The following is a 16,070-nucleotide window of genomic DNA, read 5'->3' on the forward strand; positions in this document are numbered from 1 at the left end:
CCAGTCCATTATTGTTATGCTTTGTTAGCAGGAATGGCAAAATTACTAATGGCTGTGAATTGTATGACAACTAAAGAGTGGGAAACGGAATGATCCATCAGTTATGGAATATTGCAGAACTGGCACTGATATTAGTATGTAAGAGAATACAGAATAAAAAGCATTGCCTGTGGAATGGATGTTTTCTGGATTAAGAGCATACAAAGAATCCTGCTAGACCAGACTAGAGGCCAGCCCTCCCCAGCCCAGCTCCTTCCAGATGTTTTGTCATGCAGCTCCCATCATCCCTGACCCTTGGCCACAGTGAAGGAAACTGAAGTTTATGATACCTAGAAGGCATTAGATTGGAGAACACAGTGCTGATCTCTTTCCCAGGTTATTTTTTTAAACAGTTCCATTAATCTTCATTTATACCAGTATATTCTTCATTAAGCTATTACACAGCTGGAACAGGAGAGTCTTAGCTGCTTTTGTATGGGGACAGTCGTTGAGCTAGTCCACAATCTGCATCATCCCCGAGCCAGGCCTAGACCAAAGCAGCTGCACAGACCCAAGTTGGAGAATGCTGGTCTACCCTGTTATCACAAGCAAAGCATGAAGTTCAGCAGCCCTACCCCATGGTTGGGTGCACACTGCCTGGGAACATGGAGGATTGCTGGAAAATTCACCACAGAAATATTCCAATGTCATCATGCTTTCTTTGTTACTTTCTTTGTTACTTTGCTATCTTTTTTCCATTGGCATATTAGAATGGAAATGTGCATTGAAAGCAAAACCAGTCACAGCAACTTACCAAATGTAAAAGCATGCAAAGGTGCCCGTACCTTCCATCATTCAGTGATCACATTGATGTTAGCGTCTTCCCAGCATGTTTGCCAACATATTAAACTCACGGGGAATGGACTGCGAGCTCTCCACTACCATATGGTCTTGTTCTGCTACATATTAAGCACTGTAACCTAGGAGGCTTTTATAAGCTATTGCTTTAAATTTGGATGCTTGTCCTCTCTTATTTATTTATTATTGTTTTATACCATCTGACTACAGCTGTCTTACGATAAACAACAGGATAAAAATAAAACATAGCATCCAACAATAAAAGCATACATTAAAAACACATTATTACATTATTTAAATTCATGTGCATAAGTTTGTGGCCTTTTGGATGCTTTCTCCTGTGAAGAATCAACACATTTGATTGAAATTGAGTTGAACTTGGCCTAATTAGTGTTGACTGCAGTGGAATCTTTCTGTGTGATTGCTAAATGGTCTGAGATAATTCTAAGCCCTTCCTATTACCTTCTAAACCAATCAGCCATTTAAGGGACTCATTCCTGACCAAATGTGACATTGAGGCTTAGTTTAAATCCCGTGACCACACCCCATTCCAACACTCTGTTCTAGTGGCTGAGCAGACCGTTTCACACAATCAAACCAAACAGCTACGATTTCAACTAGTCATGGTGGCTTGTTGTGAGCCACAGCTTGTGTCATCCAACCCTGGCAACAAGATTTGTAGGATTAAATAACCCTACAACAACTCGTGGGTTATCTAAGGGTTGTTTAACCCCTCCACAAGCCATGCCGCGTTCATTCAGACGGCCCAATAAGTGGCAGCCAGGTGGTGATTATGCAAACAGCCTGGGCCACAGATTGCAGCAAGCTGCCATGGCTCGTTTTGATTATGTGAACCGTGTCATCCTGTTCAGGCAATACATGAAAAGTAATGTGAATACTGGCGTGTGTGGAGCTGTGCATTTCTGTGCATCCCTCTTTTAGTTTAGGGTTTAATTCTACCGCAGGAAACCTTTTCTGTCTGTGGAAGGCCCCTGTGCAGTTGGAAATTCCAGGAAATTAGGGGTTTAATTTGTGCAGAAATATATAACATGCTTCCTAGCTATGCTTAAACATAGGAGGAGCCAGAAGGTGCCACCCAACCTTGTGGGGGTTGCGGGGGAGACCTCAGGCACCGTCCCTTGTACTTGTGCTGCTTTTTTCACACAGTGATGCTTGAACAGGGAGAACTGTAGCTCTCCTAACACTAGGTAAACTCTCACTTGCAGAGTGATTAATCTGCATTTTCTTACAGGTTCCGTTTAAATATTGTCATACTATATCTGAAGAAGTAAAACTAAACTTGCTCTAACTTACCACAATTCTTCTTTTCGCCATTTTTTCCATTACTGGACTCTTCTCCTAAAACTGAGGCTTTCTGGTGGGAAAGACCAGTGTGACTTTAGCAGAACTCTTTGAATTCTTCCCTGTCTCATTAAGATTGATTTTCTTAAGCTAACTGCAAATATCAACTCATCCATTAAAGCCCAATGGGAGCTCTTTGCCCACCCTCTTTCCCTTTGTGGCCTTCTGCTCAGCTATGATCTTTACTTAATGCTGTTTCAGGTCTTTTTATAAAAAGCCTCCACTTTGGTCAAACACTGGCCCGTGCTTCTAAAGCCCCCTGTAGTGACAATAATTTCCCACCCTGTAATTACGCTTCATCTCCCACCTCATCCCAGTAGCTGTTCTGAGTGTCAGACACAATTTCTCAGCACCATCCTACCCCTGCAAAACGAATATTCCCAGTGCTCTTTGTCACCAGTGGTTCTCTGTGCCTCGAAGAGAAGTGTTGTCATGGCGTACCTACCAGGCAGCTTGAATATTGGTTCTGGAGCAGATGTTGACGGGGTGCAAGTTCAGTGTTGAGCATGGAAGAAATGCCAGAGTAGGTGAATAATGAGAAGAAATCTGTGCTGAAGCAGCTGAAGGTGGCATAACCCTAGAGGATAATTCATATGCTGAATCAGGAGCAGATGTCAATAGAGACAGCTTGTCTGAGTATTTGGATGCTGATTCAGTAGCAACTAGCATTGATGGGAGAGGCTTGTCAGACATCCTGTTTGTAAAGACCAATGTTGACTGTAAAAATGGTGGGTTGTTAGAGGGAGGTGACATTTTGCTGGAGGCAATAAGCAGAGAAGAAACATCTTTCAAAAAATGACAACACAACAGATTTTACAACATTCTATTGAAAAACCATATCTGCAAACAGATTCTTGCTGAAGAAAGGAAAAAACCTTGCTGTTAAATATCCTGCAACGACTTGAGAGAACTTCGCATGGCCATATTGCTTACTCACCATGCCAAAATGGCGTGGAGAGGCTTCTGTAACGCCCTGAAGAGGAGTGGCTGCAGCATGCTTTGTGCAGTGGTGTTGCGTGTGAATCTGCTGTGCTCCATCTGGAGGTTCATGGATGGGATCAAGAACGTGCGTGTATGCAAAATAAGGGCAGTGCTGCACATCGCCACCGTGGTATACGAAGCGATTTATCTCTTGGATTGTAGAGACGGTCTGTTCAGTTTGCTGGCTGCAGACTGCCTTCACTTCTTACCATTTTCAGGTTTCTGGAGAGCTTGGTCTAACAACTTCGTGTATTTGACCTTTGCTTTATCATGGCAATTACCTTTGCATCTTAGTGCTGCAGTTGTTTGTGGATAATAGTTATACACAGGAGTATAGCTATAGCAAGATAAAATCCAGTGAGATGTGGACATTACCAGACCAGGTTTGAGGAATCCCAGTTTCAAATCTCCAAGCAGCCGTGAACCTTCCCGCATGATTTTGTGCCAATCACTGGGTCTTTTTGGGTGTTGGGGGCATGAGCTGGCAGTTGAAATGTACTCTTCACTTCACCCCCAACGACACACATTTTATCTGATGCAGCCACAAGGATAAAGTAGGAAGCTTTCAGTTTTGCTTTTAAATTAACCAAAATTCCTCCTATTTATTTATTTATTTATTTTTGGATTTATATCCTGCCTTTTTCTACAAAGGGCTCAAGGCAGCTTACATCTCCTCCTCCATCTTATCCCCACAACAACAACCCTGTGAGGTTGGGCTGAGAGTCTGTGACTGGCCCAAGGTCAACCAGTTGGCTCCATGGCTGAGCGGGGACTCGAACCCAGATCGTCTGAGTCCCAGTCCCACGCTCTTAACTACTACACCACACTGGCTCTCCTTCTGTCTGAAGGCATTTGATTTCTAGTTAGTTAACTCCATGGTTTAGTTCAAACAAGCCAGAATCAAACCTTGGTGTATGATCCTAGCCTGCCCACTAACCAGAGTTAAACTAACCAAACCCTTCCCCAAACTGCTGCCATGCCAATGTTTCAGCCTTTGCCAGTCAGGAATGCTGCGATTTGTGATCCAACACAATTGAACGCCACCAGTTTGGATGAAGCTGGTTTAAACTAACTAGAAATCCACTGAGTTCAGACATATTTTAAAACAGAAGAGCAAGCAGAGAGGGAGCTATGCAAATCCAAGATTTGTGCTGGTTGCCTTCTACATACAAACTATAGTGTCACATTTGCATTGGACCCCTTTCTTTCCATGAATCCTTTTTCAACCCTCTGAAGGTTGTCGTGAGAATAAAATAGGCAAGGGGAAAACCATGTATGCCATCTGAGCCCTTTGGAGGAAGGGTAGAGTTAGAGAAAGTTAAGGAAATATCCAAGGTAGTGCAGATTAAAAGAAAATACATTTTCCCTGAATGATGCCAGCAATGTGTGAGGTTAGTGGGAAGAATTAATAGCCAAAGCAATTTGATTTCTGCTGTAGCTGGTGTTGTCATGTATGTTGAGTCAGCCTGTGTTTAGGTTTCAGTGTAGGAGAACTCTGGGATGGAGGTGTCAGAGAAATTCCCATAGCTGACGCTGACACATCGCCATGCTACTATATAGTCACCTCTAGACTTTGCTAAATCCATTCACTTGTTTCAAGGATTGTCATGTACCTTTTATTCCATCATCCATTCATTGAAATAATGGGTTTCTTGCATGAATGTGTATAAAAATGTATAAATTCCCTCCATGTGCATTTTTATGCTTTACTCCACGAGGGGAAGTATGCATTTCTTGTGGCTTGCGGGGGAGTGAAAAATGTGTGAAAAATTACAAAAGTTACAGCAAAACTCTGCAAGTCCGTGGAATCGGTGTGGATGAGGAAAAGCCAGCACATTGCCAAACCCATGAGCTGGATCCATGGAAATCTAAGCCCACTTGAATCTGTTGCAGCTTTCCCTTGCAGCCCTCGTGACCCCATCCTTTTTGTTCTTTGGCTCTTCTGCCTCTTGGCTCGAGAGAGACTGGGATAAGATCAGCTATGGAGGACGTTCAGGTGCACACGTCGCAGTCCCAGCTGCAACAGGTTGCAGTGCCAGTCAGCCATAGTGAGCATGGTCGGCAGGCTAAGTGTGTGCGAGTGAGAGTGAAAATATAGAATGTGTGTGGTGAGGAGGCACATGCAGATTTCCCGCTGCCTCTTCCACAATACAGATTCCTGGCCTTCGCTGCAAAAACTCCTGGCATCAGGCTGGGTTTTCTTTGTGCATTTAGCTACCTTGCATCAGGCCAGGGAAGGCTGCGCTGAGAAAGGGTGTCTAGCAGAAGGACAGGTAGAGGAGGCTGAGCAGATAAAGAAGGAGCCTAGAAAAGAAGCAAGACAGGAGGTCTGGGGCTGGAGTGGGGGAAGGAGAAGGAGAGAAGGAAGGCAGCGGTCCCTACGGGAGCTTCCTCCACCTCCACTGAAGTACTCGTTTGTTTTCACAGGAAATGCCATCAGACCCATAGCCCTTCGAGCCGTTTCAGCCATTGCCTGTGCTCTTCCAGGATTTCCTATTCTAGCAACGGGAGGCATTGACTCAGCCGAAAGTGGCTTGCAGTTTCTTCATAGTGGTGCTTCTGTTTTACAGGTATTACGTTTCTCCTTTTAAAATGCTGTTGGAAATATATTTTGCAATTGAAAAAAAGATGTGCTTTAAAGAAGGAATAGGAATATGCCAAGCGTGTGCCTTTGTGTATATCCTGCTCTCTTCTCTTCTGGGACATACTTATTGTGAGAATTGTGTGCAGATGAGGAAACAATACAAAGTGAATCTTCTGGGTATGGAGAGGCAACCTTTAGCACCCGTTCTAGTTCGATCTGGCAGCACCCTTAGTATAGCATATTTCTCGGGAAGGCCATTCTGCTAAGTTGCTTAACATCAAAACGACTGTAGAACAAGTTTTAAGCTGAGCTGTCGAGAATGATCATGGAATGGAGCGTGGAATTGGCATGGCAGTCAAAGGAGAAAGTTTTGTAGTAATGGGCGAGTTAGCATGTGCAATAGCAGCTTTCTCCACAATGACTGGTATTCAGAGGCTTACTGTGAGGGCTCTCTCAAGGTATCTCACTGCCCCGGACCAGGTACAATTTTGGCAACCCTGTCCCCATATCACCACCATAAATTCCTGAGCAGCAAAAAATCTGTTTGATGGGGAAGGATGGATGAATTTCCTGGGATATTGATTCTTTCTCATTTTAAATTTCCTTTTGATTGCAACGTTTATCCGTGTCACTGCACAGCTGTATTGCCCACACACAGTTATAAACATATTAGGAAAACAGCCTTAATGAAATGACATTTAAAAAATTATCTTTTAAACCTCTGCACCAAAATCGGCAAGCAGAAACAAACACACCTAAATGAGCAAGGAATTAAGCTTTCCTAAACAATCTGTTTAAATATATTGCACATTTTTCCTCAATGTAAGCTTGATAGGTAGCACGACTGAAGCAAGGTTCAAAGGATGCTTCACGGTGAGCGGCAAAACCCCTTCAGTCCTTCACTTCTGGAACAGTGGAAATACTTCTTGAATGGTGATGTTTGTATTCCACAGTTGTAGTCCTGACTACACTCAGTCCGTAAATGCCACCAATCTTGGAAGTTCAAGTTTTAATTCAAATTCACCAGCAGTTTAATAAGAGATGTGACTTACTTCTGAGCAGACATGTGGTAGCTTTGCACTGAAATTTAATTATATAAGTTAATTCTTAATGAATGCCTGAAATTGAGTTCCTGCACACCCTAAGAAGTCTCTGCAAAATTTCCATCAGTTTTGCATCTAACACAGTATGAGAATTCTTTCGCATCTACCCACCTAACACTTTTCAAAATTTAAAAAGCCAGAGGATCACGTTGCCAAGCGGGGAATATCGTTGCTCACCCCCACCCCTGTATTTTTGGTGCACCTTCTTTTCTTGCTTTTTTCCTGTACCAGAGATTTTCAGTTGACAACTTGGCAATTGGACCCTGGCAGCTGTGCACAATCCACCCCATATGTTGTCTCACCTTGTCAGTCTGTTTCCTACTTTATTTTGCTTCTTCTTTTGACAACTGAAACAGACAAGGAAATTAACCAGGCAACACTGTGCATCTCAGATAGCCATGACAGCACACTTGTGCACTAGCAAAAATCATCAGCAACAACAACCAACAATAACAACACATTTAGGAGCAAAGTTGTACGATTTCCAGGAGCTACTCATATGAATAAATAAATACTGCCTCGATTTCCCTTTTCTGAGGCTCCAGAACTAACCAACAAATAGGATTCCTGAAGGGGTGACAACCAGAGTGAGGAGCAGGAGATAAGAAAGTTTCTGCCATGAAGGATATCAAGATACATGCTTGAGCCGGCTGGAGAACGAAGAAGGAAGGATGAGGAGAGCAATCTGTGGCAAGCACAACCATCTGGAATATGACCCATGGGCTGTTGAGCAAAGACCTAACTTACTGTGAATAATGAGTGCACAAGCAATACCCTATGTAGAAAAGCTCTAAGAAGTAACATGATGGCCATCTTAACTATTTAAAGGTTGACGAAGCAAATTTATGAAATGCCAATCCAGAGAATAGAACCCTATCTGATAGGTTCAAACTACAATAAAAAGGATTTTGACTACACATTAGTAAGATTTCCTGATGGTATGAATGAACTGATGTCTGACAGTTCAGCTGCCTTAGAAGACAGCAGACTCCTTTATCAGAAATTTTAAGAAAGCTAAATGGCCAACTACCAAGAATGCTGTAGAGTTGCATTTCCTCCATCACCAGAAGGATCGACCAGGTGGCTTTTGAGCTCTTTTTCCTGGTCTCTGTGCATCACACATGTGGGCTGTGCAGAGCCAAGAACTGGGAAAAGCTTCTATATAGTATTAGTATAATTTTATAAAAAATATATAGTACTGCAACATCTCATCTGTCTAAAAAGAAATGGCAAATGCCTGAGGGTGTGTTCACATGAATCACCAAGTCAATTTGGATATTTCAACATGCCGTGTTGTGGTATTTTGACATTTATTTTTTCAACACCACAGTGAAAAACAACATTTCTGTTCTTTCTGTGCTTCACCATGGTTTCTCCCTTTGCCTGAACCAAGGATCATGGATTCCATGGTCCTGGTATAAAGCTTCCACAGATTCCTCTGGAAAGACTGGCAGCTGTAAGAACTGCTTGAGCCATCAAGTATAGGACTGAATTTCACGTGTTGAAGCTGATGCAGCGTGTGCTAACAGCAGGGGATTATGTGAGGAGGGTGGGAACTTTGCTGGTCTAGAAGCCACTTGATCGTCTGACTGACCCATCCAGGCAAACTAATGCACACCATTGAAACCATGCAGGGTTGCTTGTCTTGCCATGTGAACCCAGCCCACGTCTCCAAATCAGGGACAAATGTTAGCTGCAATATCCCTCCACACCCCCATTTTGCCTTCCTGAATTTCTGTCTACAAAAAATGTATGATCAACAAGGGAATGTTCCATTGATTTCATTTATGACTGCTAATTAGAACTGAACCTCAACCAAAGAAGTATATAACTTCCTACGATTTGTCACAGAGCCTCTGAAGATTTCCATTAAAATGTTATATTAGCTGAAATATATTGAAATGCTCCTTCCAACTTGCTTAAGGACTTTGATTTGACTTTAAAAATTGATGTCTTGATGATTTTATTAATGTGTAGTTAGGCAGAATAATTGGATAGGTGAATTGGTTCATTGTTATTCCCTTTTTCTGCAGGGGTGGGGAGCTTGTTTCTGATAATGCATTTTTAAACATGAAGACAGAATGGAAAGCAAAAGAATTCTGCACACTGTTTAGGCATTCTTGCCACCACTGGGAAACTGGAACAAGCATCCACAGATCTGTGAATTGCTAGGTCAGGGCCAAATGATTGGATCCCTTTTTTGATTAAAAAAAGGGAGGGGAGGGGAGGGGGGAAAGCATTCAACAGGATGATTTTTGCCAGACCTAGATTTCTATAATAATAAAGCCAGCATATTCAGCCTATGTGATGCTTCTCCATGCATGTCCCACTGAAATGGATTGATGCTTCTCTCCCTCTTTATTTCAATGCCATTTGAGCCACAGAGTTTACTGATAGATACGAACTCAAAAATGGGGTCAAGTCAGCTATAGTTATGCACTCCATCTGGCATCATGCTCAAGTACAAAGAATTAACCAGGTACTTAATTCGTCCATTGATCTCAATGGAATAAATTACATAATTTTATATGGATTTGGGTCTGAGTTCCTTATCAAACAAATTTCTATATCAGAAGCTTCAGAAGAATGCAGATCCTTTCAGGATCTTTTCCTTAACTCAGATAGTGGCAAATACTTCTTTCCCACATATATTCTATCAATACCTTCTGGTTGTTTATACAGGAGAGATTTCGAGGCATGTTATTGTTCCATCTGGTGGGATGAGTGGGAAGTTTGATTAATGGAACTCACCCACTCACTCACCCAAAGTCAGTCTTCTAAGCTTAAAATGCACAAATACCAATTCATATACTCAGGGGGGTTTTTTCTTTAAAAAAAGTTTAATATGAGGCTGAAACAGTTCTACACTTGGACTTCAGTAGGAATATTTTTAGTGAAAATTTAAACTTCACAGTGAAAAATACCTAGGGGAATATAAAACAGTACAATTCATAATGACTTGTCTTGTAGAAAAAAACAATCTCCCTGCATTGACTTGGGGCTTCTATGGGACCTGTTTTGCCCCCAATAATTTATCTGTGGCTTTCTTTTGGGAATTTTCTTTCTAAAATATAACTTAAGGTTTTTTCCTAGCTTGCATAACTAGGAGATCAGTATCTGAACAAATAAAAACAATGTGAATTTAAAAATATGTGACAACCAGTCTGAATATTTTAGGAAACAAGAATTTGCTATGATGACATCGGTGGATTATGACACAAAACCTAACATTTGACTTTTCTAAATATTTTTAATTCTTACTTTTTCCCAATTAGAGGAATATTGTGGGTTTTCTGGGGACAGTTATTCTTAAAGAGCTTTGAAACATACTAAAATTCTTTCTTGCTTTGCTGCACAAGAGCGTTAGACACATATAATTTATAGCATATACATCACTCCAAGTGCATGTTATTCCTTTGATAAAAGGCAAATTAATCCTTAGATTTATTTATTTTTAACAAATGTAGCATTCCAGTGCAATGTATGCTTTTTTCCCTTTTAAAGTGAGCTCTTTTTCTTAAACCTTTGCTTTGACAAATAAGACTTTCATCTGTTTTTACATATCTCTTTTCTCTCACGTATGTGTTCAGCCAAGCCCCATCTTTCCCTTTGGTGAGTTTTTTTAAGGCTTTTGAGGCAGAGACATGCTTTTTTAGAAGTCATCTCACTGTAGGAAATTAAAAATGGAGACAATTATAGAAAACTCCAGTTGAAAGAGAAAATGCATTATGGAAAATGCCATAAAAGCACACACACAAAATCACTTCACAGCAGCCTGTATGATTCAATTGTAGATCAATAGTGTGTAGTTAATGCATTAGCAGTAGAGCATTAATTTGCAATTACCGCAGGTGATCTGATCCTCTGTGTGCTGTCCATTGACATAAATGACCTTTTGTTGAAAAGGATTCTGCAGTCATTATTTCTAGCAGCTGTAACCAGAAGAAAAGAATGGTGGGGTTGTTTTCAACAGAGTAAACTATGTATGTATATGTATAGACAGGCAGATAGATACACACACACCACTAGCCATTCTTGAATATGGAATGTGGCTTGTTTTACCTTTTGAACCCTTTGAACATTTATTTGCTCCGCTGGAAAAATACATTTGTCCTTTTTGATAGGATATCACAAAAAGTAGCTTAGGCCTGACAAGGTGTTTCCAAAATATATTTCTGATGTTCCCTCATTGAAAACCCATTTAAGGAGTTAACTGTGAATGTTATTGCTTATGGATAGTCCAAATCCACAACAATAACAATAATATTGAAAGTGTTGATCCTTTCTCTGAACTCGTTGATTTCTTTAAGAAGGTGGCATTAAAAAATGCATGTTCTTCAAAACTGATGTTGCAAAAACACCGTAAGAAGCAAAGAAAAAGAATTCTCTAATTCTTATTCTATATTAGAAAAAGAACTGCTGTTGAGAAAGTGGTAGTTGCTTATATTTGTAGCTGCAGTCAAAGCTTGACTATATTGCTGAAGGTTGAATCTACACAATCGAAGTCTTTTCTCCCAAGGAGAATCTAATGCACAGTCTTATAGAATGGCCAAGAGATGTATTCTTCAAAACTGACCTCCTCTAAACATCATGTGGACAACCTTGCCAAGAAGTCATTTCTTGGAAACAGGTGAAGAAATGATTTTAGAAACAGAGGTTTTTGTAAAATGTTCCAGCAGCCTCCATTTTGCTCTTCCTGCTTGAAAGTTATTATCTGGGCAGAAAGACAAGAAGAAGAAACAGTCTCTTGGGTAGTGTGAAAGTGGGTTTTATACTTTATTCCTGTAGGACTCTAGGGGTCAGAGAACTTTTCTCCTTTCATAGATCACAAATAAGTTTCTTTCGTGGACACAAAATTGAGTTCACAAATTCTTATAGCCAAGCTGATGGAGCCCGAAAGCAATTTTAACGGAAAGAAAATATAGCAGTATTGAAGGAAGAGGCTCAAAAGGATGAGAGGTTAATCACTCCAGGACTAAATTGAGGTCCCAAGACAGAAAAATTGTTTTGCTGGCTGGTTTTGATAGACTTGCAGTGTACAAAAATATGCCCCATTGGAAATGTGCCTCAAGGGAACAACAGACTCCCGTTTTAATGATATTGTTCATTACAGATCTCTGCCTGCCCAGAGTGCCGTCTCTGTGGACCAAGGAAAGTCCATCCTGGATGAAGCTGAAATGACCGAAATTTCTTGTAATCTAGCCTTCCTTTTCCCCTGTTTTCCCTGGTGTTTATGGTCTATTCTGAGACACTTTTCAGATACATGGGCCAGTTGATATTGAAAGAGCTTTGGTTGTTGCTTGCATTCTTAGGATCTGGGCCACTTTATACATCTAATTAGCAAACTAGTTAAAAGTGGGCTAGATGGAACAACTATCAGGTGTATCCACAGTTGGCTACAGAATCAGACTCAAAGAGTGTTCATCAATGGCACCGTCTCAAACTGGGGAAAGGTAACAAGGGGTGCTGCAATGCTTAATCCTGGGTCCAGGATTCTTTCATTAATTATTTGGATAAGGAAGGATAGGGAATGCTTATATGCAGAACACAAACTGGGTGGGCTACCTAATATCCTGGAAGACATAAACAAAATTCAAGGTGATCTTGATAGGTTGGAGCGCTGGGCTGAAAACAACAGAATGAAATCCAACCAGGGCAAATGCCAAGTTCTGTACCTAGGAAAAAGAAACTAAATACATTGTTACAAGGTGGGGAATACTTGACTCAATAGTATTGTAAGAGGGATCTTGGAATTGTTGTAGATCACAAGCTGAATATGAGACAACTAAGTGATGTGACTGCAAAAGGGGCAAATGCTATTTTAGGCTGCATTAATAGAAGTATCGGTTAGGCCTCACCTGGAGTACTGTGTCCAGTTCTGGGCACCACAGTTTATGAAAGATGCAGACAAGCTGGAAAGGGTTCAGAGGAGGGGAACAAGGATGATCTAGGGAACATATGATTGCACTCTTCAAGTACTTGACAGGTTGTCACTAAGACAAAGGCCAGGATCCCTTGTTGATCATCCCAGAGTGCAGCACACAAAATAATGAGCTCAAGTTATAGAAAGCCAGGTTCTAGCTGAACATCAGGAATAACATCCTGACTGTTAGAGCAGTACAGCAGTGGAATGATTGACCTAGGCAGGTTGTGGGTTCTGCCACACTAGAGGAATTCAAGATAGCCATCTGAGAGGGATGGTTTAACTTGAGTTCTGCATTGAGCAGGGGTTGGACTTGATCCCCACCCCCTGCCCAACTTTACTATTCTGTGATTCTCTGGGAAAGGTCTATGGGCTTTATCTAGTTTTTGTCTAACACAGCATTCTGCAATCCAATGCCCTCTGAATGTTTTGGACTACAATTTCCAGGATTTCTAACCATTGGCTACCTTGCTTATGACTGATGGGAACTGAAGTCAAAACATCTGGAAACCACCATGTTAGGAAAGGCTGACCTAACATCAGTCCAATTCATTGTAATGGGTTTACTCTAAGTGGGACTAATGGATCAGTGGAACTAAAACTTTTTCTGAAGAATATATTAAAAGCCTCTATGTCTGCAGGGATCAAAATGGAATACTGAACTCTACCACATCCCTGCTTTCATAAAACCTTTTAAAACAACCAACCCTGAAAATGTGTATGTTGAAGTACGTAATGTTGGGATTGTAATATAACACTTCATATTTTCCAAGTGGTACATTTTAACAAACTGAATGAACTTTGGTTAAAACTAGGCAAGGCTAGTTCAGATTTTATCATGGCTTCTTCTTCACCTAAACTTTAGATTCAAAACTGTGCATTGTACTAGATACAATTTAAGAACACCTCTAATGGAAGGTTTTAGTGCCTCCTGCATGAGATAAGTTCATCTGGTTTTCTGTATTTCCAAAATAAAAATATCAAAAAGTGACAAAAAATGAAAATAGTTTTGATCATATTTTCAGAAAACATAAATGGTTGGGGCTTTGTTAATACTTTTCCAGTACTGAAGAACTTGGTTAGTTTTCTGATTCTTCTTGTCAGTTCAATGTAAAAAGAAATAAAACAATGCCAAATATGATTTACAGTACAATAAAGAAATCAAGAGGTTACAAACATAACTTTTATGTACCTCAGTACTTACCATTGAAGTACATGAAAGAAAAGATAGCCAAATTAAAAATAAAAATGCAAAATAGCCAATCAGCACTTTTCAAAGATACTGAGTAAGAAATTTTATTGCTTATCCCATTGATGGATCAGAACATTAGCAATCGTGAGGTCAAAGGCTGACTTTCTAATAGGATGGCATTTGGAAAGCTCTTTTACTTAACAATCTTCTGCAGTTCAGTAGCAAACCTGAACTAAGTCTCCACCTTTCGGGCAAAGCAAGGTGGCATTCTGGTAAATGCTAGAATTTTATCACTTCAACAAAGGAAGGGAAGAAATGATAGCCGAGTGAAACATTTGTGATCTCCAAAGAATGTGCTGCCACTGTAACAGCATAGATGAAAGAGGCTGCTGTCTCAATTGCCTGGAAACTACTTCAAAACTCACTTTGATCTCGTCTGATTGTCTGTTAACATTATTGCTAAATGCGGTACATAGAGATATCACTGTTTGGTGTTGTATAGATACAACATACAGGGATGAATATGGTAGAGTAATCATCCATTGCCATTTACTTATTTATAGCCTGAGGTCCATGTTCGCTAGCGAATCTATCTAAACTGGGCACATTTAAGTGGAGGCTTTTCCAGTAAGAGATGTGGCTAATGCATGGAAAAGATGCACAAATTGACAGCATCAACAGGGAATTTGGACATTACGGTGAGTAAAGTCCCCAGCAGAGTAGGGAGAAAGAGAAGAGGCAGAAAAGCTCACTTTCTTTCTCCACTTCAAGGGATGAAGTGGATACATAGCTGCAATCTTTAGTTTTCAGTGATTGAGAAATTGACAGGATCCTTCCCCTGCTTGGCTGGGAATTCCAGTTGTTGTAAGGAAACACATCTGGAAAGAACCAGGTTAGGGGAGAGGGTTGCGTAGATTAGCAATTATGTGGTGGTATCAAGAGCAGCTTATAGTTTATTAAGGGAAGTTTAATAATGACATTTATTATACCAGTCCCTGGATCTCTGATAAAGACCATGAGCTTGAACCATCTTCTCAGGGGCTTCAAAGCTTCTGAATTCCAGAATATGGTTTCAGAGGAGGTGTACAGCAAGTTACCAGTTTCCAACTTTGGGGGTAGCAGTCCAGACCTCTGGCATAAGGAAGGCCAACCACTGACCAAAGCGGTTCATTCTTCTAAAGGCCAACACTGGGGAAAGCAGGGTATCAACTCGAACTCTCTGCTGTCTGATTCTCCCCAATTCCCTGGGTCCACTGGTGTTCTCATTTCAGCTTCAGATTCTGTGCTTTTCTCTTTACCTGAGTCAGAATCTGCATCGACAGTCTTTGAAGATTCTCTGTCAGAGGAGTGGGCCCAATCCCTACACCGGGTTATTTGTCTCTCCAGGTTCCAGTGTCACATCAAATAGCCCAGGATCATAGGTTGTTTAGGAGAGCCGATGCAACCCAGAAGCAACTGGACTGCAGGAGGCAGTGCGTGCGTGTGCTGCTGGGTGGCCCTGATGAATTCTGGCTTGTTGAAACAACCCATATTTTGTTGTCACAACTGAACCACAGTTAAGTCATTACATGCAAACCAAGCAATTGAGTCACTCACCTTTTTGTTACCTAGTGAAGTGGATTTTTATTTTCCATTCAGCACTGCAGTTCCTCAGAAATAATCTGTTAGGGGCTATGTGGCAGCAGTGAGGGGCAGGAAGCAGAGATGAATGGGGCCTGAACTGAAAGTGAATGAGGCCACCCCCTCTTTTGCTCCTCCTCCTCCTCCTCTCCCCCCTGCCTCTGGACAATCTCCTTCTCTTGTTTCCAAGGGGATATACTTTGATTCACAGCCAGGAATTAGGTTGGATGATCTTCTAGATTCTGTACATTTAATATATCCTGATACTATTTCGGTTCATACCACCAGACTAAGGTGATAAGCATTAATAGTTACATTATTTATAAGATCAGAACTGTAACACTCTGGTTTTTCCAGGCTTCATACATGCTGTCAAAATACTGCAAGGTTTCAGCAACAGAATCTGGCTTATTTGAATTATATAACTCAGCCTATCTCTTACCTACATTTTCAATGCCTCTTTTTCTT

The 16,070-nt window shown here is 41.0% G+C and overlaps 1 protein-coding gene across 7 annotated transcripts in view; it reads left to right on the plus strand.

The window, feature by feature from the left end:
* Positions 1 to 16,070, plus strand: part of DPYD (dihydropyrimidine dehydrogenase) — a 538,071-nt gene that overhangs the window by 459,845 nt on the left and 62,156 nt on the right. For 6 of the 7 annotated variants that reach the window (XR_006414940.1, XM_044432357.1, XM_044432358.1 and 3 more), the window contains one exon: positions 5,608 to 5,750. Coding sequence is in view for 6 of the 7 variants with exons in the window: in XM_044432357.1 (XP_044288292.1) it covers positions 5,608 to 5,750 (143 nt within the window). In the remaining variant the exon portion in view is untranslated. Of the gene's footprint in view, positions 1 to 5,607; positions 5,754 to 16,070 lie in introns of those variants that run through there. The other variant, XM_044432363.1, reaches the window with a different exon arrangement.

This window comes from Varanus komodoensis, unplaced genomic scaffold (genome assembly GCF_004798865.1).
Source record: "Varanus komodoensis strain SLA01 unplaced genomic scaffold, ASM479886v1 scaffold24, whole genome shotgun sequence".
In the NCBI taxonomy this organism is placed as follows: Eukaryota; Metazoa; Chordata; class Lepidosauria; order Squamata; family Varanidae; genus Varanus; species Varanus komodoensis.